This window comes from Aristolochia californica, unplaced genomic scaffold, assembly GCF_029961685.1.
Source record: "Aristolochia californica isolate CCGP_79_NKW_82.1479 unplaced genomic scaffold, dmAriCali1.0.hap1 SCAF_3, whole genome shotgun sequence".
NCBI lineage: Eukaryota > Viridiplantae > Streptophyta > Magnoliopsida > Piperales > Aristolochiaceae > Aristolochia > Aristolochia californica.
In genome coordinates, this window is record NW_027181992.1 from 46,925,271 (window position 1) to 46,941,279 (window position 16,009).

General features: G+C 35.1%; 1 protein-coding gene across 1 annotated transcript; it reads left to right on the forward strand.

Annotated features, from left to right (window-relative positions):
* The first annotated feature begins 4,013 nt into the window (after positions 1-4,013).
* LOC137960346 (uncharacterized) lies at positions 4,014-5,593 on the forward strand. Its single transcript, XM_068807943.1, has one exon. It carries the CDS (start codon positions 4,117-4,119, stop codon positions 5,338-5,340), a length of 1,224 nt encoding a protein of 407 aa, XP_068664044.1. The 5' UTR covers positions 4,014-4,116; the 3' UTR covers positions 5,341-5,593.
* The last annotated feature ends 10,416 nt before the right edge of the window (positions 5,594-16,009 follow it).

Here is a 16,009-nt window from a genome sequence, read left to right on the forward strand (position 1 = left end):
GCATTCATTGAAGTTTGAGTCAAGTTAAACAGATATAACATGTTATCCAACATTGAAAAAACTGCCCATTATGACTGGATGATGTTGATTTTCGCATTTAGGAAGGAGGGGAGTGCTCTTTTTACATAAAATTGAGTTTTTGACATTTCTCAGTAATTCCTAAAACTCTAGTCTTCTACTTTTCTTCATCTTCTGATGGTGCTTCTTCAAGAGTTCTTGATATTCCATGAAACTTGAAGTCTTTGAGAGGCTTGTATCTATTTAATACTTTAGACCTTAAATTTGATGTTTCCTAAAGGAACAACATTTGAAATACTAGATTTACAATTGTCAGCTCTATTAAGTTTTGTTATCATCAAAATAAAAAAGGGAGTCAACATTCAGTCAACAACAACTTCATGTAGGAGTGGTTTTACTTTATCTTGTTGAATCTCTTAAACATCTTTGTCTGTGTCATCATCACTTTCAATGTTGTTACAGCTACTTGACTCAACTAGCTTGGTAGGTTGTGAATCAAAAGTGGGTCTATGAGCAACAATTGTTCTCCATGTCACTTGACTAACATACTCCATCCACTCTTGAGATGATAACCCCAAGAACACTTGTGCTCTCCTTAGCACAGTTATAAGGATCCATCCATGCACTAAGTTCATATCCTTTCTGAGCCGATATCCATAGATTGCATCAACAATGTATGCTCCCAAGTCAACCTTGTGTTTGTGCTTGATGCAATAAATGAGAATGTTGTTTGCAAAGCTAATCTTCTTTGCTAATTTATTTCCAATTACATAAGCAATAATTAAGGACAACATTTTATCATGTATTGTCATCATATTGGGATCATTGGGGTGACTTGATCCATAAATGTCTTCATTTATCTTCACCATTGTGAGTCTGAGTGTATTCTCATGGTAGTTGTAGGGATGAAAGAGCTCTCCTCCAAGATCCTTTCCTAACAATTCAGTAATGTCTTTTCCCATGATTGTGATGGGTCGGGGTGGACTGAGAGAATGAATAATTAATTCACAAGATCTAATTAAGTGTTCTACCCACATGTTTGAGTAGAAGTACTCTACTTCAATGTCACTCACTGAGTAAACCTTCCATTAAGAAAATGCAAACATTTCTTGCACCATAATCATTTGCTTGAGGTTAGGTAGCTCCTCCAACATATCCATTTCAATTAATCTAATTGCATTTATCTTCTTTTTCCCAAAACTTGATGCAAATAGGAACTCATTGTAAGCATTTGAGAATGAGGACTTCCAGGCAATCCTAAGAGATACCTAAATTTCTTTTGAAAATTTGGAATCTTGGGTTCCAGTCTGAACCTGCTAGTGGGATCAAATGGTGTTGTCAGGGCAGAGGATTGATTACAACCTGTTGGAGTTTCCTATCCATGTGGTCGATTCCTTTTTGGTTTTCACATATTTATTATACGAAGAAATGTAGTCAACTGTTTTTCTTTTACAAGCAAGTTCTACTAGTTGTGGTTGATGGATTTTCTTCTACAATTTCTTCATATGGTCGACTAATTTGTTTCATTGTTTCTTCAAATAGTCGACTATTTTTCTAGTGGTTGGTGGCTTTTCTTCTTTGAATGTCATGTTGTAGACTACTTTTCTAAACGTGGTTGACTGTTTTTTAGAATGTCATCGACTAATTCCTTCTTCGTATCTTATAATCAACTCCTCTTTTCTTTCTACTATAATAAGGGATCGACTTCATCCTTGGGGTTGACTTATTTTACTCATTTTCACCATAGGCTCTACTCTTTTACTCTTCATGCCTCTTTGGGCTGGTTGTTTGCTTCTTTTTCTTGCTAGGTCAAACGGTGTTGTTAGGTCTTTCAAATGGTGTACTTCTTTACATGAACTACTTGTTTCTTTTTATGTATGGGGCCATTCAAGTATTTTCTTGCCACTCGAATGGATTTACTACAGGAAATTTTCTTTTAAATGTTTTTCTTCTGCATAACATACATTAATGTATTTCATTAGTAACTTGAATGTTTGTTATCATAAAAAACTATCTCAATGGGGATCTTGAAACCAATATTCCCAATAATTATTGATTGCCTTAAGTGGTGTGTGGAGGCTTCCACTCACTAATTTCATTATTTGTAGAGGTGTACTAGGCCAACACATGGAACACTCACTAAGCTAACTTAAACACCTACATAATAACATGTAAATTTGGTTCTCATCTAGTTTCGATCTCACTAAGATTAGATTATATCTTCTTGAAAACCTCTTCCAACTTATTATAGGCAAATCTTTTATGTCCATGGACAACCAAAAAAATATATATATATTCATACAAGTAAAGCTTTTCATTAAATTATTACTAAAAATTCTAAAATCAAATTTCATTAAATGGTTTTGATACTTGATATCATTATCTTTCATCTCCATTCAAGAGTCTAAAAACACATGTATGATCTAACTTAAACACAACTCTAGCAAACTTTGAAAACATCACCATTATCTACCAATTTCTCCCATTTAGTTGAATATGGAAAATGTTATAGCAAAGCCTTTATAAATAGAAACATTACTAACAAAAAATTATGTAGAGGCACCTCCATTAGCAAAAGAAATATCACCTTGGATAATGTGGATTCCCAACATTCGTCATCAATATATGAATGAGTTAATTTATATACTTTGTCTCAAGCTATTAGTGAACTATTGCTTCAAATCTTATTAATGCTTTCAACCATCAAATTTTCAAGATATGTATATTCATAGTATTCTCTATTTAATCAAATCTTCATAAGCTTGTTTATATGATATTGTAGAGGCACCTCCATTAGCAAAAGAAATATCACCTTGGATAATGTGGATTCCCAACATTCGTCATCAATATATGAATGAGTTGATTTATATTACATACAGTAGCTCTACAAGCAAGAACATTTTCGTTTAACATACAGTAGCTCTACAAGCAAGAACATTTCCGTTTAACATACAGTAGCTCTGCAAGCAAGAACATTTCCGTTTAACATACAATAGCTCTACAAGCAAGAACATTTCCGTTTAACATAGAGTAGCTCTACAAGCAAGAACATTTCCGTTTAACATAGAGTAGCTCTACAAGCAAGAACATTTCCGTTTAACATACCGTGAAGTCCATATAAGTCAACTAACGCACGACTATCCTCGTACAGGTGTTTCCAAACAAAATTTGATTCAGACTTTAAGACGCGTCTCCAACAAACTTTGTAAATATCACCCCCTTGGCGGATTCTTCAATGGATCCCACCAACATGAAGTATATCAACGGTTAGGATTTTCTAAAAAAAAAAGGTGTACCTCTATATTCAAACCCTTTGGTTGGTCCTTTGACCGGGACCATTTATCTCTAATGCATGTATCCTATTTAAGGGACCAATCGCATTGGTTCGGTTCAGTGGTACAGTCTTTTTCCGTTTGAGTCAATTTGTTCTCAAGTACAGTAGATGGACACCCGTATGCAAAAGCCTCAACGACAAATTTTTATTGGATGTATCCGTCGCCATAAAAACCACCGTATGTAACGCTCTCTTTTGGTACAAAAGTGGAAACCACTTAATTATCTTAGTAGACTATTAGCTGGAGAATACCGGAGGAGATTCGTTCGTTTTCGAGAATGTACTTTCCAAATTTTGATCAATGACCGGAAAATAAAGCTCTAATAAAGCTTTAAAATAGACATAGACGAGTATCTACCAAAAAAACATGTAATAATGTAAAGAACAATCCTATACTTGAGAGGTGTATAGCTACATCTTGTTTACATCTTCTAATGTTTAAATAAATCTCTATTAATAATTTGCCTGGAGTCCGAGGGGTGGCTTCCATTTGGGAAAAGCGGCAACAGTTTCAGCATCTTCTCTCTCTCTTCGACCTTCTCTCTCTTGCTTCTCTGTCATCCCAAATACGGCAGATAACCGGTTATCACACGCGTCCCCTCTCTCTTCCCCTATAAAAGCCAGAGAGGGGAGCCGAATCTCTTCACTGCGCATCCACTCTCTGGAAGACCCCTCTGCTGTTTGGGCTGTGGAAAAACTAGGGGTTCTCAAACCTCGTTTTCCTCGCTGCTCTTTGGATCATCTTCTTCTGCTCTTCCTCCGCGATGTCAAGTCGCAGAGGGCAGCGCAGAAGCAACATGCAGTCTGATCTCACTTCAACTCTTCGTGTTGCGCAAGAGACCGGCAGGTTCCGACCCCATACTCGAAGCAGGACAGCCCTGCTCCAAACCCATGAGCCCATTCCTTCCCCTGCTGGAAATCCCCCGGTGGGAAATACCCGAGCGGGTGACACAGAAGACAAGAGCGACGATGAGAATGGCGGAACCGGGTCTGGCTTCTTCGACTGCAACATCTGCTTCGAGGTGGCTGCTGATCCCGTTCTCACCCCGTGCGGCCACTTGTTCTGCTGGCCCTGCATTTACCAGTGGCTGACTGGTGGAGGGTTTCATCCACGTAAGTGCCCGGTCTGTATGGGAAACGTTGTGTACGACAATGTGACTCCGATCTACGGCCGCGGCCCCGAGAACCCCAGGGCTCCTGAGAGAGACCCTCCTCGCGTGATGATCCCTCCCCGTCCCTCGGCCCAGCGAAACCCGACGACCGAGATCAGACAGCCACCTCGAAGGATGTCCGGCCCCAATGCTCCAGTCAGACAGCGTGCTTTCGCATATCCAACTAACGGAGCGGGTGCGGGAACAGGAGCAGGAACGGGAGCGGGAGCGGGAGCAGGAGTGGGAGCGGGTGCGGGAGGAGGAGCAGGAGCTGGAGCGGGAGGGAGAGCTTCTCTTGGCCCGCCAGTGATGGACTTCGTCGGCATCACCAACGGGCCTTTCCCTTCCAACGCAGCGATACCCTTGGAAGGACCTTACTTGCATCAGCCACTTGATGCAGGGATCTACTTTACCCCGGTCAACCCTTTCCCGCCGCCGCGTTTCCTTTCTGTTGGCCCTGGAGGACTCACCAGTGCCGCCCGAAATCACCGCCCTGCGGTTGCACGGATAGTGATGCGCGCTCAGAGAGACGCAAATCATTTTGTGGATTCAGTACAGAGAGAGGCATCACTGTTAGTGCAGCGTGTGCAAACCGGCTTGCAGGAGGGCTTGGCTGAGATGATGACAACCATGGAAGAAAACCAACCTCCGCGCGTTGTCAATGCAGGAAGGGAGGAAGGCGGTTCCGCTCCGGTGAACATTCAACTTATTGTGCAGCCAGATCCAGGCTCTGTTGCCTCATCATCCACGCCTGGAACTAACCGTGGAAACACCACTCCGCCGCCTTCAGTTGGGGAGCCGAGTCTCCTTCCACCCGAGAAGAGGAGACGTTTCTGAGAGAGCTGCCATGTCCTTTATGCTTACCAGTGGTCGTGTCTCTTTCATGTGTTTTTGCAGGAATAAGCGCATAGGATCTGCAGATCTTGAGGAAGAAGGCGAAGATATCCAGCCTAGTTATGTGTTGTTGCATGGAGTCGAGTCAGTGTCGATGTTATGAGTTTATATGTGTTTGCTTGTTTTCTGTTTGTTGACTCATAATAGTCATAATATGAGTCTTTGCAGTGTCTTTGTTTCAGTGTTTACCAGTACTTTTCAGCCTTATTCTTTTTTCCTATGTTTTAGTGTCTACATATTCACTTTTCTTTGCAGAACTTTGAGACTTGGTGATGGAAATCCTAAGCATGGGATCCTCATCCTCCATTGTTTATGAAAATTTTCCAAAATCGCGGGGGGTGAAGGTTCCTCACAGCGCATGTCTTGTAAGAAATTATTCATGCCAATCTCAAAATCGAATCTCATGAATAACCTTCCATGTTAGCCAAGGGTGGGCACGGGAGATCTCCGACTCCGAAACCTCCGAAAAAAACCGGATTCATCTAACCCGAACCCGACCTGATCACCGTACTTGTAACCCCGTCTTCGCCCCATCCCCTTAAACCCGATAGAAACCCGTCCCCGTTCTTACTAACATTGTAAATAACGTTATAAAATTTTGTACTAATTACCTTCCAAGTTAGCCAAATGGTTCTATGCATGAACCATGTTTGTCATCCCTAGCCAGGTGGATTGAAACAAGTATTCGGGTTCATCTTAAGACACGTCTCGTATAGACTTTGTAAATATCGTTAGAGTTTTTTATATTGCTAAATATATTAATAGAATTATTCAAGCAAAATTTACAAATCTATTCTCACCATCTACCTTCCAAGTTAGATACATGAACCATGCAATGAAAACTCTTTCATTTCCAACCAAGTCTATTACAAAACTCATTAAATTGCTTTAAAGGAAATGTTTTAAGTGAAAGGGTCACCTATGTTAGGTCTAGTGAAGAACAAACCTAGAGGGTGGGGTGGATAGGTTTGTTATTTTTATCTCCTTATTCGCCTCCTTTTTGTCTACTCCCTATATGTGTGTATCTATACTTTCATTTAACTCAGTCTGAAAATCTAATTTTACAATTTACTTTTGTACACAAATATCAAGGTACATGTGGAAACGATCACATACAAAGTACACACAATATTTTTTGGTCGTTCACAGTCCTTCTATGGGTTGCTAGTCCACCCCCAAGATGTTTTACAACCTTGAGGATCCAATAAGATTGGATTGTTCTAATGCATCTACAACATATTACCTCTAAGGCCAATTATAATGTTGACTATACGGAGACTTATGCCACTCAATTGACCACAACAACCAATTTACAGCAACACATCCTTTTTTAGATTAACAACAACAAACTAGGCATATAGTCTAGACCCATAGCAGGATTTTCCAACAACTAAATAGGCTACACAAGCTTACACTTACATAAGGGTTATTCAGTAGCTCACTAGACACACCAGCCTAGACCCTCAAAGGGATTTACAACTTTACAAAAAAATATAATACTAACTTTACTTAAGAAGGTCCACGCGAAATAGAAATAGCGCAGGAATAAACTATTAAGTAAAAGCAACTCTTTCATTTTCAACGCCTTAAATAACTTTCTAGGTCACCTCCATGAATACGTTCATGCCCATTGGCTTTCGTCTCCAACCGGCTGTCTCAAAAACAAAAGATTTAGTTGAATTTTTAGATGCTTCTCAATCCAGCTTTATACATATTGCCATAAAATTTTAATACTATATTTATAAACTTACCCATACTAAATTTTAAAATGAGTTCCATGAATCGCCCCCTAAGCTACCTCCATGACTAGATGATGAACATTGGCTTCCATCTTCAACCAGGTGTCTTAAAACAAGATATAGTTGGGTTTTAGGTAGTGTTTTCAATAAACTTTGCAAATATTGTGATAAAAATTCGAATAATTAATATATATGATATTCAACATCTAATATAAAAAATAATCCTCTAAGAAAGCTCAATGACTCTTACGTATAAACATTCTCTTTCATTTTTATCAAGTGTCTTAAAGAAGAAAACAAATAATTGATTAAGAGATGTTTATTGTGTCAAAATAGCTATCCTGGTGAGGAAGAAATTAGGGTTCCCAGTGAAGAAGAAGGAAGAAAAAAGAGGAATAAAGAGGAAGAGTTGGAGTAGGAGAAGGAAAGTACATGGGAGAAAGAATTTGGGTATGAGACCCGTCTCTCCTCTCCTTTATATTCTTTCATCATTTGCTTAAAACAATTACAATTCTGGCCTTAATATCATGGGCTTCCCACTCCACACATCCAAGCATAACAAGTACAAAATAGGACATGACTTATAATTTTAACCCAAGCTCTCTAACTTTTTTAGACTCCCCCCTCAAGGTGGAGTATATATATCAAATAAACCTAACTTGTTACAAAAAATTTCAAATACACCTTTAGAAAAAGTTTTAGTGAAGAAGCCTCCAAGCCAACTTGGTGACCAAACATGTGGTGGAGATATGATCCCTTTCATCGTTGCATCTTTAATAAAATCCTTGGTATATTTTGTTTTCTCATACCACATTGAATTGTTGGAAATATAAATGGTAGGATGATTGTCACATTCTTTTCCTTGGCATGGGAAGTAGGAAACCAAACTTGGTGAGTAATGATTTGATCACATCATCTCACCAGTGGTATGAGGTCATGGCCTTATAATCAACTTCTAGACTGAACTTTGCTACAATTGTTTACTTCTTGCTTCACTAATTTACTACCCCAAAAGGTACAATATCCACTCATAGATCTTCTATTAACTCTGGATTCTACATAATCAGCATTTGAGAAACAACTAATTAATATATAACCATTCTTTCTATAGAATAGTCCTTTTCCTAGAGTTCTTTTCAAATATTTTAGAATTCTATATACTACCCTCATCGAAGACAAGATTTCAACCCTCACAACAATGGCATAAATCAGCTTGCCAATCAGTCGCCTATAGAGTAACTTATCTTTAACACCAAAATCGATTCATCATGCAAATCATTATGAGCTCCAATAGGGTTTAAGCTGGCTTTGCTCCCAAAAAAACATGTTTCTAAGAGTAAAACATGTTCCGACAAACAAATACCATCTTTAGTTTAGAATTGTTGCATGATATATGTGTTTACTTCTGCAATGTCGTCACAATCACCTCCAGATATAATAATATCATCCAAACATGCAATTAGAACAATAATTCCAATTTGTCTTTTTAAGATGAATATTGAATGGTCTTAGCTTGACCTAACAAATACAAAGGGCATAAAAACTAAAAATTGCTATAGAAATGAATAACTTTCCGAATCTAAGACTTTGGCTATTGTGTTGGAGCATTGTCATCAGACCTAGATTAGTGCCTCCATTTTTTTCTTTTTTAATAAAAATTTTATGTACTACAATGTGTTCGTGGGGATTCGGCCAATCGATCATAGCAGCTTACTAAGGGTAAGGGGAGGTCATTGTGCAAGGGAGGATGGGGTGGCAGCACGTGTGAGGTGAGGTGGTGCATGGGGGGAGGGGGTGGCATCAGGTGCAAGGGTAGAAGGATGATAGCCACTTGGGAGGGAGGAGTAGAGGAGAGGAATAGAGAGATTGAAGGCAGGGAAGAGAGAAAAACAGAGAGAAGTTTTTAATTTTTTATTAATTTATTAAAAACATAAATATTTTAAGATTTCATTTTCAGATAATATTTATTTATTATAAATTTATTATATTTTAAAATTTTTAATGAATATATTTTTATAAATATTTAATAATTATTTATTTTTAAATAATTTTTGTTAATTATTGTTTATAATATTTTAGTATTATTTTATTGTTTGATAATTCAATTATTATGATCCAATTTTTATTATTGAACAATTAAAAAATAATTTACTTAATTAATTAAGCTATGAATTTAATTATTTTATTTACATTATAATTTAATTAGTATTATCTTAGATTAGTTGATAAATTTAGCATTGTTTCATCCTTAAACTCTTATATATTCCACATTTCTATCATTCAGTTTTATTAGTTTATTTTAACTAGATATCACAATTTTATTCAATTCATAATTTTAAACATAAAAATTAAATCACCCAAATAAAATAAAATTTAAATATCCATTATGTAATTTATAACAAAAAATATTTAACAATCATATATCTGATTTTGAATGTGATACTGTGTGAGAGAGGGATAGAGTGACACGAGAATTCCATTTGTTATGGTATAATTAATGTAATCATGTTATTCATTTATTTATTCATTTTATAAGAAACTCAATTTTTATGGTGTTTTCTTTATTTTTTAAGTTTGCTAAATTGTATTAATATTAGACTGTTATGGAATGGTGACCATCGCATGGACTTTTTAATTACTTTATGAGTTATTTTGTGTGATGCATATTATGTCTTTATTATATGTTTTAATGTTTACATTTCATCTAATGTTTGAATTGATGATATTTTTGAAATTGTATTATTATTGGAGTGATATGGAATGGTGTGCATGCGGTGAGGAGTTTTTAATTGTAAAGTCAAGTGAATAGGATGGGATCGGCACGTGGATTTTATTTTTATTTGTCTGATAGTGTATTATGCGTATTGTGTTTCCTAATTCCTGGTTTTAGATATTTATTTCATCCATTTCTTATTAAATTGTATTGATTTTCAAAACTCCATGGATTTAGCTCTTAGAGAAAAAGGGAGAACAGATTGGGAGAAAATAGGAGGAAGAAAGAGGTTATGGATTTGTGTCCTAACCCTTCTCCGAAAGCTCAATTTAGAGATTAATAATTCTATAATATTATAATTATGCCTCTAGAACTTAAAACTAATTACATCAGTGTCATCTTTATTAGATGACTCTTTATTTACCATATGTCATCACTAGTGGACTTGTGGGTTTTTTCCTTGGTCTGTGAGCCTTGTGCCCATCTTTCATATTTCTTGGATGTGTGGGCCTTCCTTGGTCTAACGGGCTAGAGTCCATCTTCTAACACACTTGGATGTGTGGGCCTTCCTTGGTCATATGGGTTAAAGCCCATCTTTCAACACTCCCCCTCAAGTTATTGGTCTCTTGGAGATCCTATTGACATAATATAAGAGAGTAAAATCGCTCCTAGTTGTAAGACATTGCTCCATACTCCTATCAAATGGTCTAAATACTTTCCACTCAATTTCACAACCTTAAAAGTAGCCCTACTATGGGGCATAAGTCTACCCGCTTTCTCAAGGTAGCTCAAAAAACACCTATTGGGTGATTAATAGACTTGACTCACCCTGGATGTTGGACACACTTATATTCTATGTAGGTAGTAGGTCTATAAGCATTGCTTAGAAGTGTAGTAATAAAATTTTCTATTACCCTCCACAAGGCATCGACTCTTGAGTAGTAGGAGTAAAAACGCCAAACAAGTGGGGTAAAGTCTAATAATCGAAAGATAATATTATGGGGCCACCATGTGTTTTCTTCTTCATCAGAATAACCAATGTTGACAACAATCAGCAATCAAGAAATCCTTATGCAGTAATAATGTCTCAATCAGAGACACAAAATATCTATAGCAGATATGGGCCAATGCCCAAATAACACATACCAAATAGCAGCAGATAACCAGTAGGTAGTAAAAGTCCTTTAGAGCAATAAGGAAGATAATCTACAACAAGTTCATCCTTGAATGAGGAAGATATGCACCAAGTAATAAGTTGAGGATAATCCAAGGTAATAATCAAACTGAAGTTATGCCAGTAGTAGATAGTAACTTTGATAGTGAGTAAATGAGTCAAGCTGAGTAATAGACTACTAATAATAAGTTGAACCAATTGTGTTTGATAATCAATCAATTAAATAATCCCAAATGTGTTCATCCTTCTATTCTCCTCCTTAAGGTAGGAGATAATGTCAATGATCCCAACTTGAAGTCAACAAATATTTTGCAAGCTTAAGTACTAATCCACCTCTTATATGATCAAGTAAAAGAAGATTAGTATCAAGAACTTCACTAACTCAAATATTGTAAATCAAGTTACTCAAACTAAGCCAAATATTTTAATCTTTTCTTGCCTTAATTTTTTAGGCAAGGATACCAAATCAAATTCTTTGTCATCTTTTAAAATACCAATAAAATCTCACAAAATTCGTGGCTAGAAAAATCTTCTAAATAAGGTAGTTTCCCCATTCAATTGGTGCTAACTTACCAATGAAGACACCTTTCCTTACCTTTTTTTTTCTTGAAATCTTTAGGCAAGGCAATTTTTGACAAATAAATCAAATTTCTAAAAATAAGATGATCTTCTAAAGATTCTTTCCAGATATTGTTGGTTAACAAAAAAAAAACACTTTCCAAGGGTAAATCATGAGATACTTTCTTGATATTGTTGATCAATAACAACTACTCAAAAATTTAAGCAAAAAATTCGGCTTAAATCCAGACCTTCACATGCAAGAGTATACCAGCATGACCATTTATTCTTCCAATGTGAAAATCCCCTTAAATATAGATCAAATTGACATGAAATCTTCTCCTTATAAAACTAGACTTAAATAGTTTTCCACAAAGTATAACTTTTCCTCATAAAATATATTTCTTTTGAAATTTGATAGATTTTGGTCTTTGTCATCTAGTCAAACGGAGTACTCTTTCCTTTTTGGCTTGCATGACCATTGACTCTTACGAGATTGATATCTTCATCTACAAAACTCAAAATGAGAATTGGTTGAATAGGTAAGAAAATAGACTTACATATATGTCTTTTGATATATAATTCATCATATAAAGTCGCATTCTTAGTTGCATAAAATGGCTCAAAACTTGAAGCCTTCTATTGGTGCAAGAAACTTTCATGTTGCTCTTTACCTTTCATGCTTTAGATGTGGATTTCTCTTTCTAAAATAATCTGATTTCAATGATTATATTTGAGTTGGAAACTAGACTCAAATATCTTTCCAACGATATATAATTGTCTATATAAAAAATATGGCAAGAGAGTGAAACATCCAAATAAATATAAAATTTGAGAAATAAGACTTAAGAAAAACGAGAAACTATTATTGTTGGAATACTAATGGAATAATTGATAGAGATCAAGATGATCAAGATAAGAGAAGTTAAAATCGTCTCAACTTGTAGCTCTACAGTCATGTACACTTGTAACTCTACATTCATGTAAATCCTTTTATTATTTTGTAACTATAAATACATGTCTCAATGAAAGTAATACCATCAGGAAATATTCTATCATCAATTTCTATATGGTTTCGGAGCTTAAGATTTGATTTTTTTATGAAAAAAGATTAATTTAATTTTTAAAAATCTAATTTTTTGGCACATTTTTTATTACCTTCATTTTTATAATTAAAAAATATTAAAAATGTATATTCAATAATTTAAAATTATATTCTAATATATTTATCATATTTCATTACTGATTTAGGATATTTTAAAATTTAAAATGTTTGAAAAAAATATTTTAGTTTTTTAGAAATCTTTTTTTTTACGGGACAAGTTTTATTACCTTATATTATTTTTTAAAAATATATAAATTTATATATTAATTAATTAAAAATCATATTATAATCTATTTAGCATTTCATTATTGATTAAAGATATTTTAAATATTTTAAAAAAATTATTTTTTTGAAAATGTTATTTATAGGCACTTTTTATTACCTACTATTTATAATAATAAAATATAAAATAAGAATAATAATTTATGAAAAAAATTATTATTGTAAATAAAAGGTAATAAAACATGTACTGACAAACAAGATTTTTTATAATTAAATAATTTTAGAATATATATTTTAAAATTAAAAATATCTAAAATCTATAATGATAGGTTTTAATCACATTAGAAAAAGATTTTTTAAATAATTAAACATAATTTTTGATATTTTATTACAATAAAAAAGGTAATTAAATGTGTACCCATAAATAACATTTTTGAAAACAAAAATATTTTTTCAAATTGTTTTAAAATTAAAAATATTATATCTTTAATGAAGAGTGTTAAATAGGTAAGAATATAAAATTTAATTAATTAATACACATTTTATATTTTTTATTACAAAAAATATGATTCAAATTAATTTTTTTAAAAATATTGTATTAAATTTAATAATATCTTAAATCAATATTGTAAGGTATTAATTACATTAGAAAAATATTTTTAAATAATCAATATTTTTTTATTTTTTACTATATTAAATAGAAGGTAACGAAGATTTTTAAAAACGGAAATTAATATTTTTAAATTATAAAAATTAAATAAAAAAGAAAAAAATGGGGAAAAGGTTTAATAATGTGGAGTGTTGACACGATGCATTGATGATGTGGAATGATGACATGTCATACTATGTCCGATGACATGGTGATGTGATGATATGTTAGATGACCTGTCGTTAATTGATTTGGGTGCTGATGCGGCACCATATATGTGGTCAAAGTTGAAGTGTCCTCTTGGACTATACACGTTTTGTTGATTGGTCAAAATTGGGTATTTTTATATTGTTTGAAAGTTGGTTATTTTTTTGTTAATGGATAATTTAGTAAAATTCCTTATACATTAATAACAAATGGTAATATTTAGCATCAAGTGTATAGAGGATGGAATGGAGGGACCTAGAGGGAGAGTGGGGAATACCAATTAGGGTCGAATGGGGACACCTGTCGGTGAGAGTAGGGGGCACTAAGGGATGGAGTGGGGGAACCGAGTGGACAAGGTGGGAAAGACTAGGTAGGGAGGGGGCGAGGATAGGAGACTTTAGGGGCAGTCTTGGGGGAAGGGGTAGTTAGGAAGAGAGGATAAGGGGGGGGGGGGGGGGGGGGGGGGGGGGTCTCTAAGGGTGGAAAACGCTTATTGGTTCAATATAACTTATTGGAATTATGATGGAGATCTTGAGTTAAGCACGAATAAAGAGTTAGAACTTGATCCAACTGAATACAATAAGATACTTTTGGCTTTAGTGAATAACTGTGATAAGATTGAGCAATATCTCTTTATCAAGTTCATTATACTTGTTTGTGTGTTTCATTGATTCAAAATGTGTAATTATCATAGTAAGATTTGTGAGAAATAGTGAACACAAAGAGTTCCAAAGTGAGGGTAGAACAAACATGGACAAATAGAAGAGTTTGTCAAATGCTACAGAGGAGATGCCATTGGTGGACTAAGGTCATATTGTTAGACACACTTGATATAGAACTCGAAGCAAACCATAGAACTCAAACCAACATGGTCATGGTGAAGGGGCATCATCAAAAGATAAATCACCTCAACTTGTGATGGTTTATGTCAACCATCATCCCATGTGTTTTCTCCAAATATTTGGCCTTTAGTTAAGACACAATAATGATTCTAATATCGATCTCTTAAGTATAAGTACTAGTCCAACCATAGAAAATGAGAATAATTATTTCAAAACTACTATTAATTTGGACAAAAGATTTATATCAGAAACATTTTTGTACCCTATAGTTTTGTTTAAATTTATAATATTTCATGCATCAATGGGAAAAAGTTTATTAATGATCAACCTGTTCTTGTTCTCTTTGCTTTTAAAGAAAAAAATACTGAATAAAATCCTTTTGACTCTGAATTGAGTGTTCTTGGATACCCAGAAATCAGTGCCCCGTTCATCATCCGCCGCTCTATAGGCCACAGCAGAAGAAGAACAAAAGGAGACATCCATGGCCGGGTACACAGAACACGGCATCAAAACTTTGGATTCCTCCGCCTCCTCCACGACAAAGAAGAAACAACAAAGGCTGACTTTGAGCAATCCCAGGAGGAATGATAGTTATGAAAGCGGCATGATGCCTCCATTGATTAATCCCGGAAAAAAAAGCAGAAAAACTGAGCGTTGCTGGTTGACCTTCGCCTCCATGGCTTTTCACTGTGTGCCTTACTTTTCCTTTTCTTTTCTTTTCTTTCTCTCTCTCTCTCTCTCTCTCTTTGATGGGGACGGAGTCATTAGGCTTTAGATTTCCTATCTCGAGTGTTTCTTAGCCATGAAGCATTGCCTTCCATTTCCGAAAACATATTTAGTTCTTTTCTCACCGGAACTCATCATTCCCAAGCTTTCCTTTCGATTGGCTGCTTTTTCACCTCGTTGCTTCGTCTTCTCCATCTCTTTTTTCTTCCTTTTCTTCGGAGACCAACTTGAGAGGCCTTGGATCAGTCCACTCTCACCACCAATCCAAATCTACATTAAAACTCATCTCGCTAGCAAAGAAAAATATGTTTTCTGTACGTCAGTAGGAGGCTGAACTGGTCAATGGCATCTACTTGTAAATTCAATTCATTACAAGTGACTCGAACTACTTCGAATCGAAAATGAGCAAACCAAACCGCCGGTCCAATAAATTCATTAGCCACGTAAATATGCTAAAGCTATTAAGTAGTGCATGAGTCTACCCTTGAAACTCTTGTGGCTCCACTATGTTAAAATCGCTTATTTCTAACAACTAAACCCCTCCTTAATCACCAAAATTTAGAAAGACAAAACCCTCTAATCACTCTACCAATACCGTGTTCCATCATTAGAACTATCATTAACAAATAGAGACAAGATCATTCTCCGTCATCGTCTTCCCAAGTGTCTCATCATCC

What these genes read in the sequence shown, in the direction of transcription:
- LOC137960346 (XM_068807943.1), top strand. Translation starts at nt 4,117, where the DNA reads ATGTCAAGTCGCAGAGGGCAGCGCAGAAGCAACATGCAGTCTGATCTC.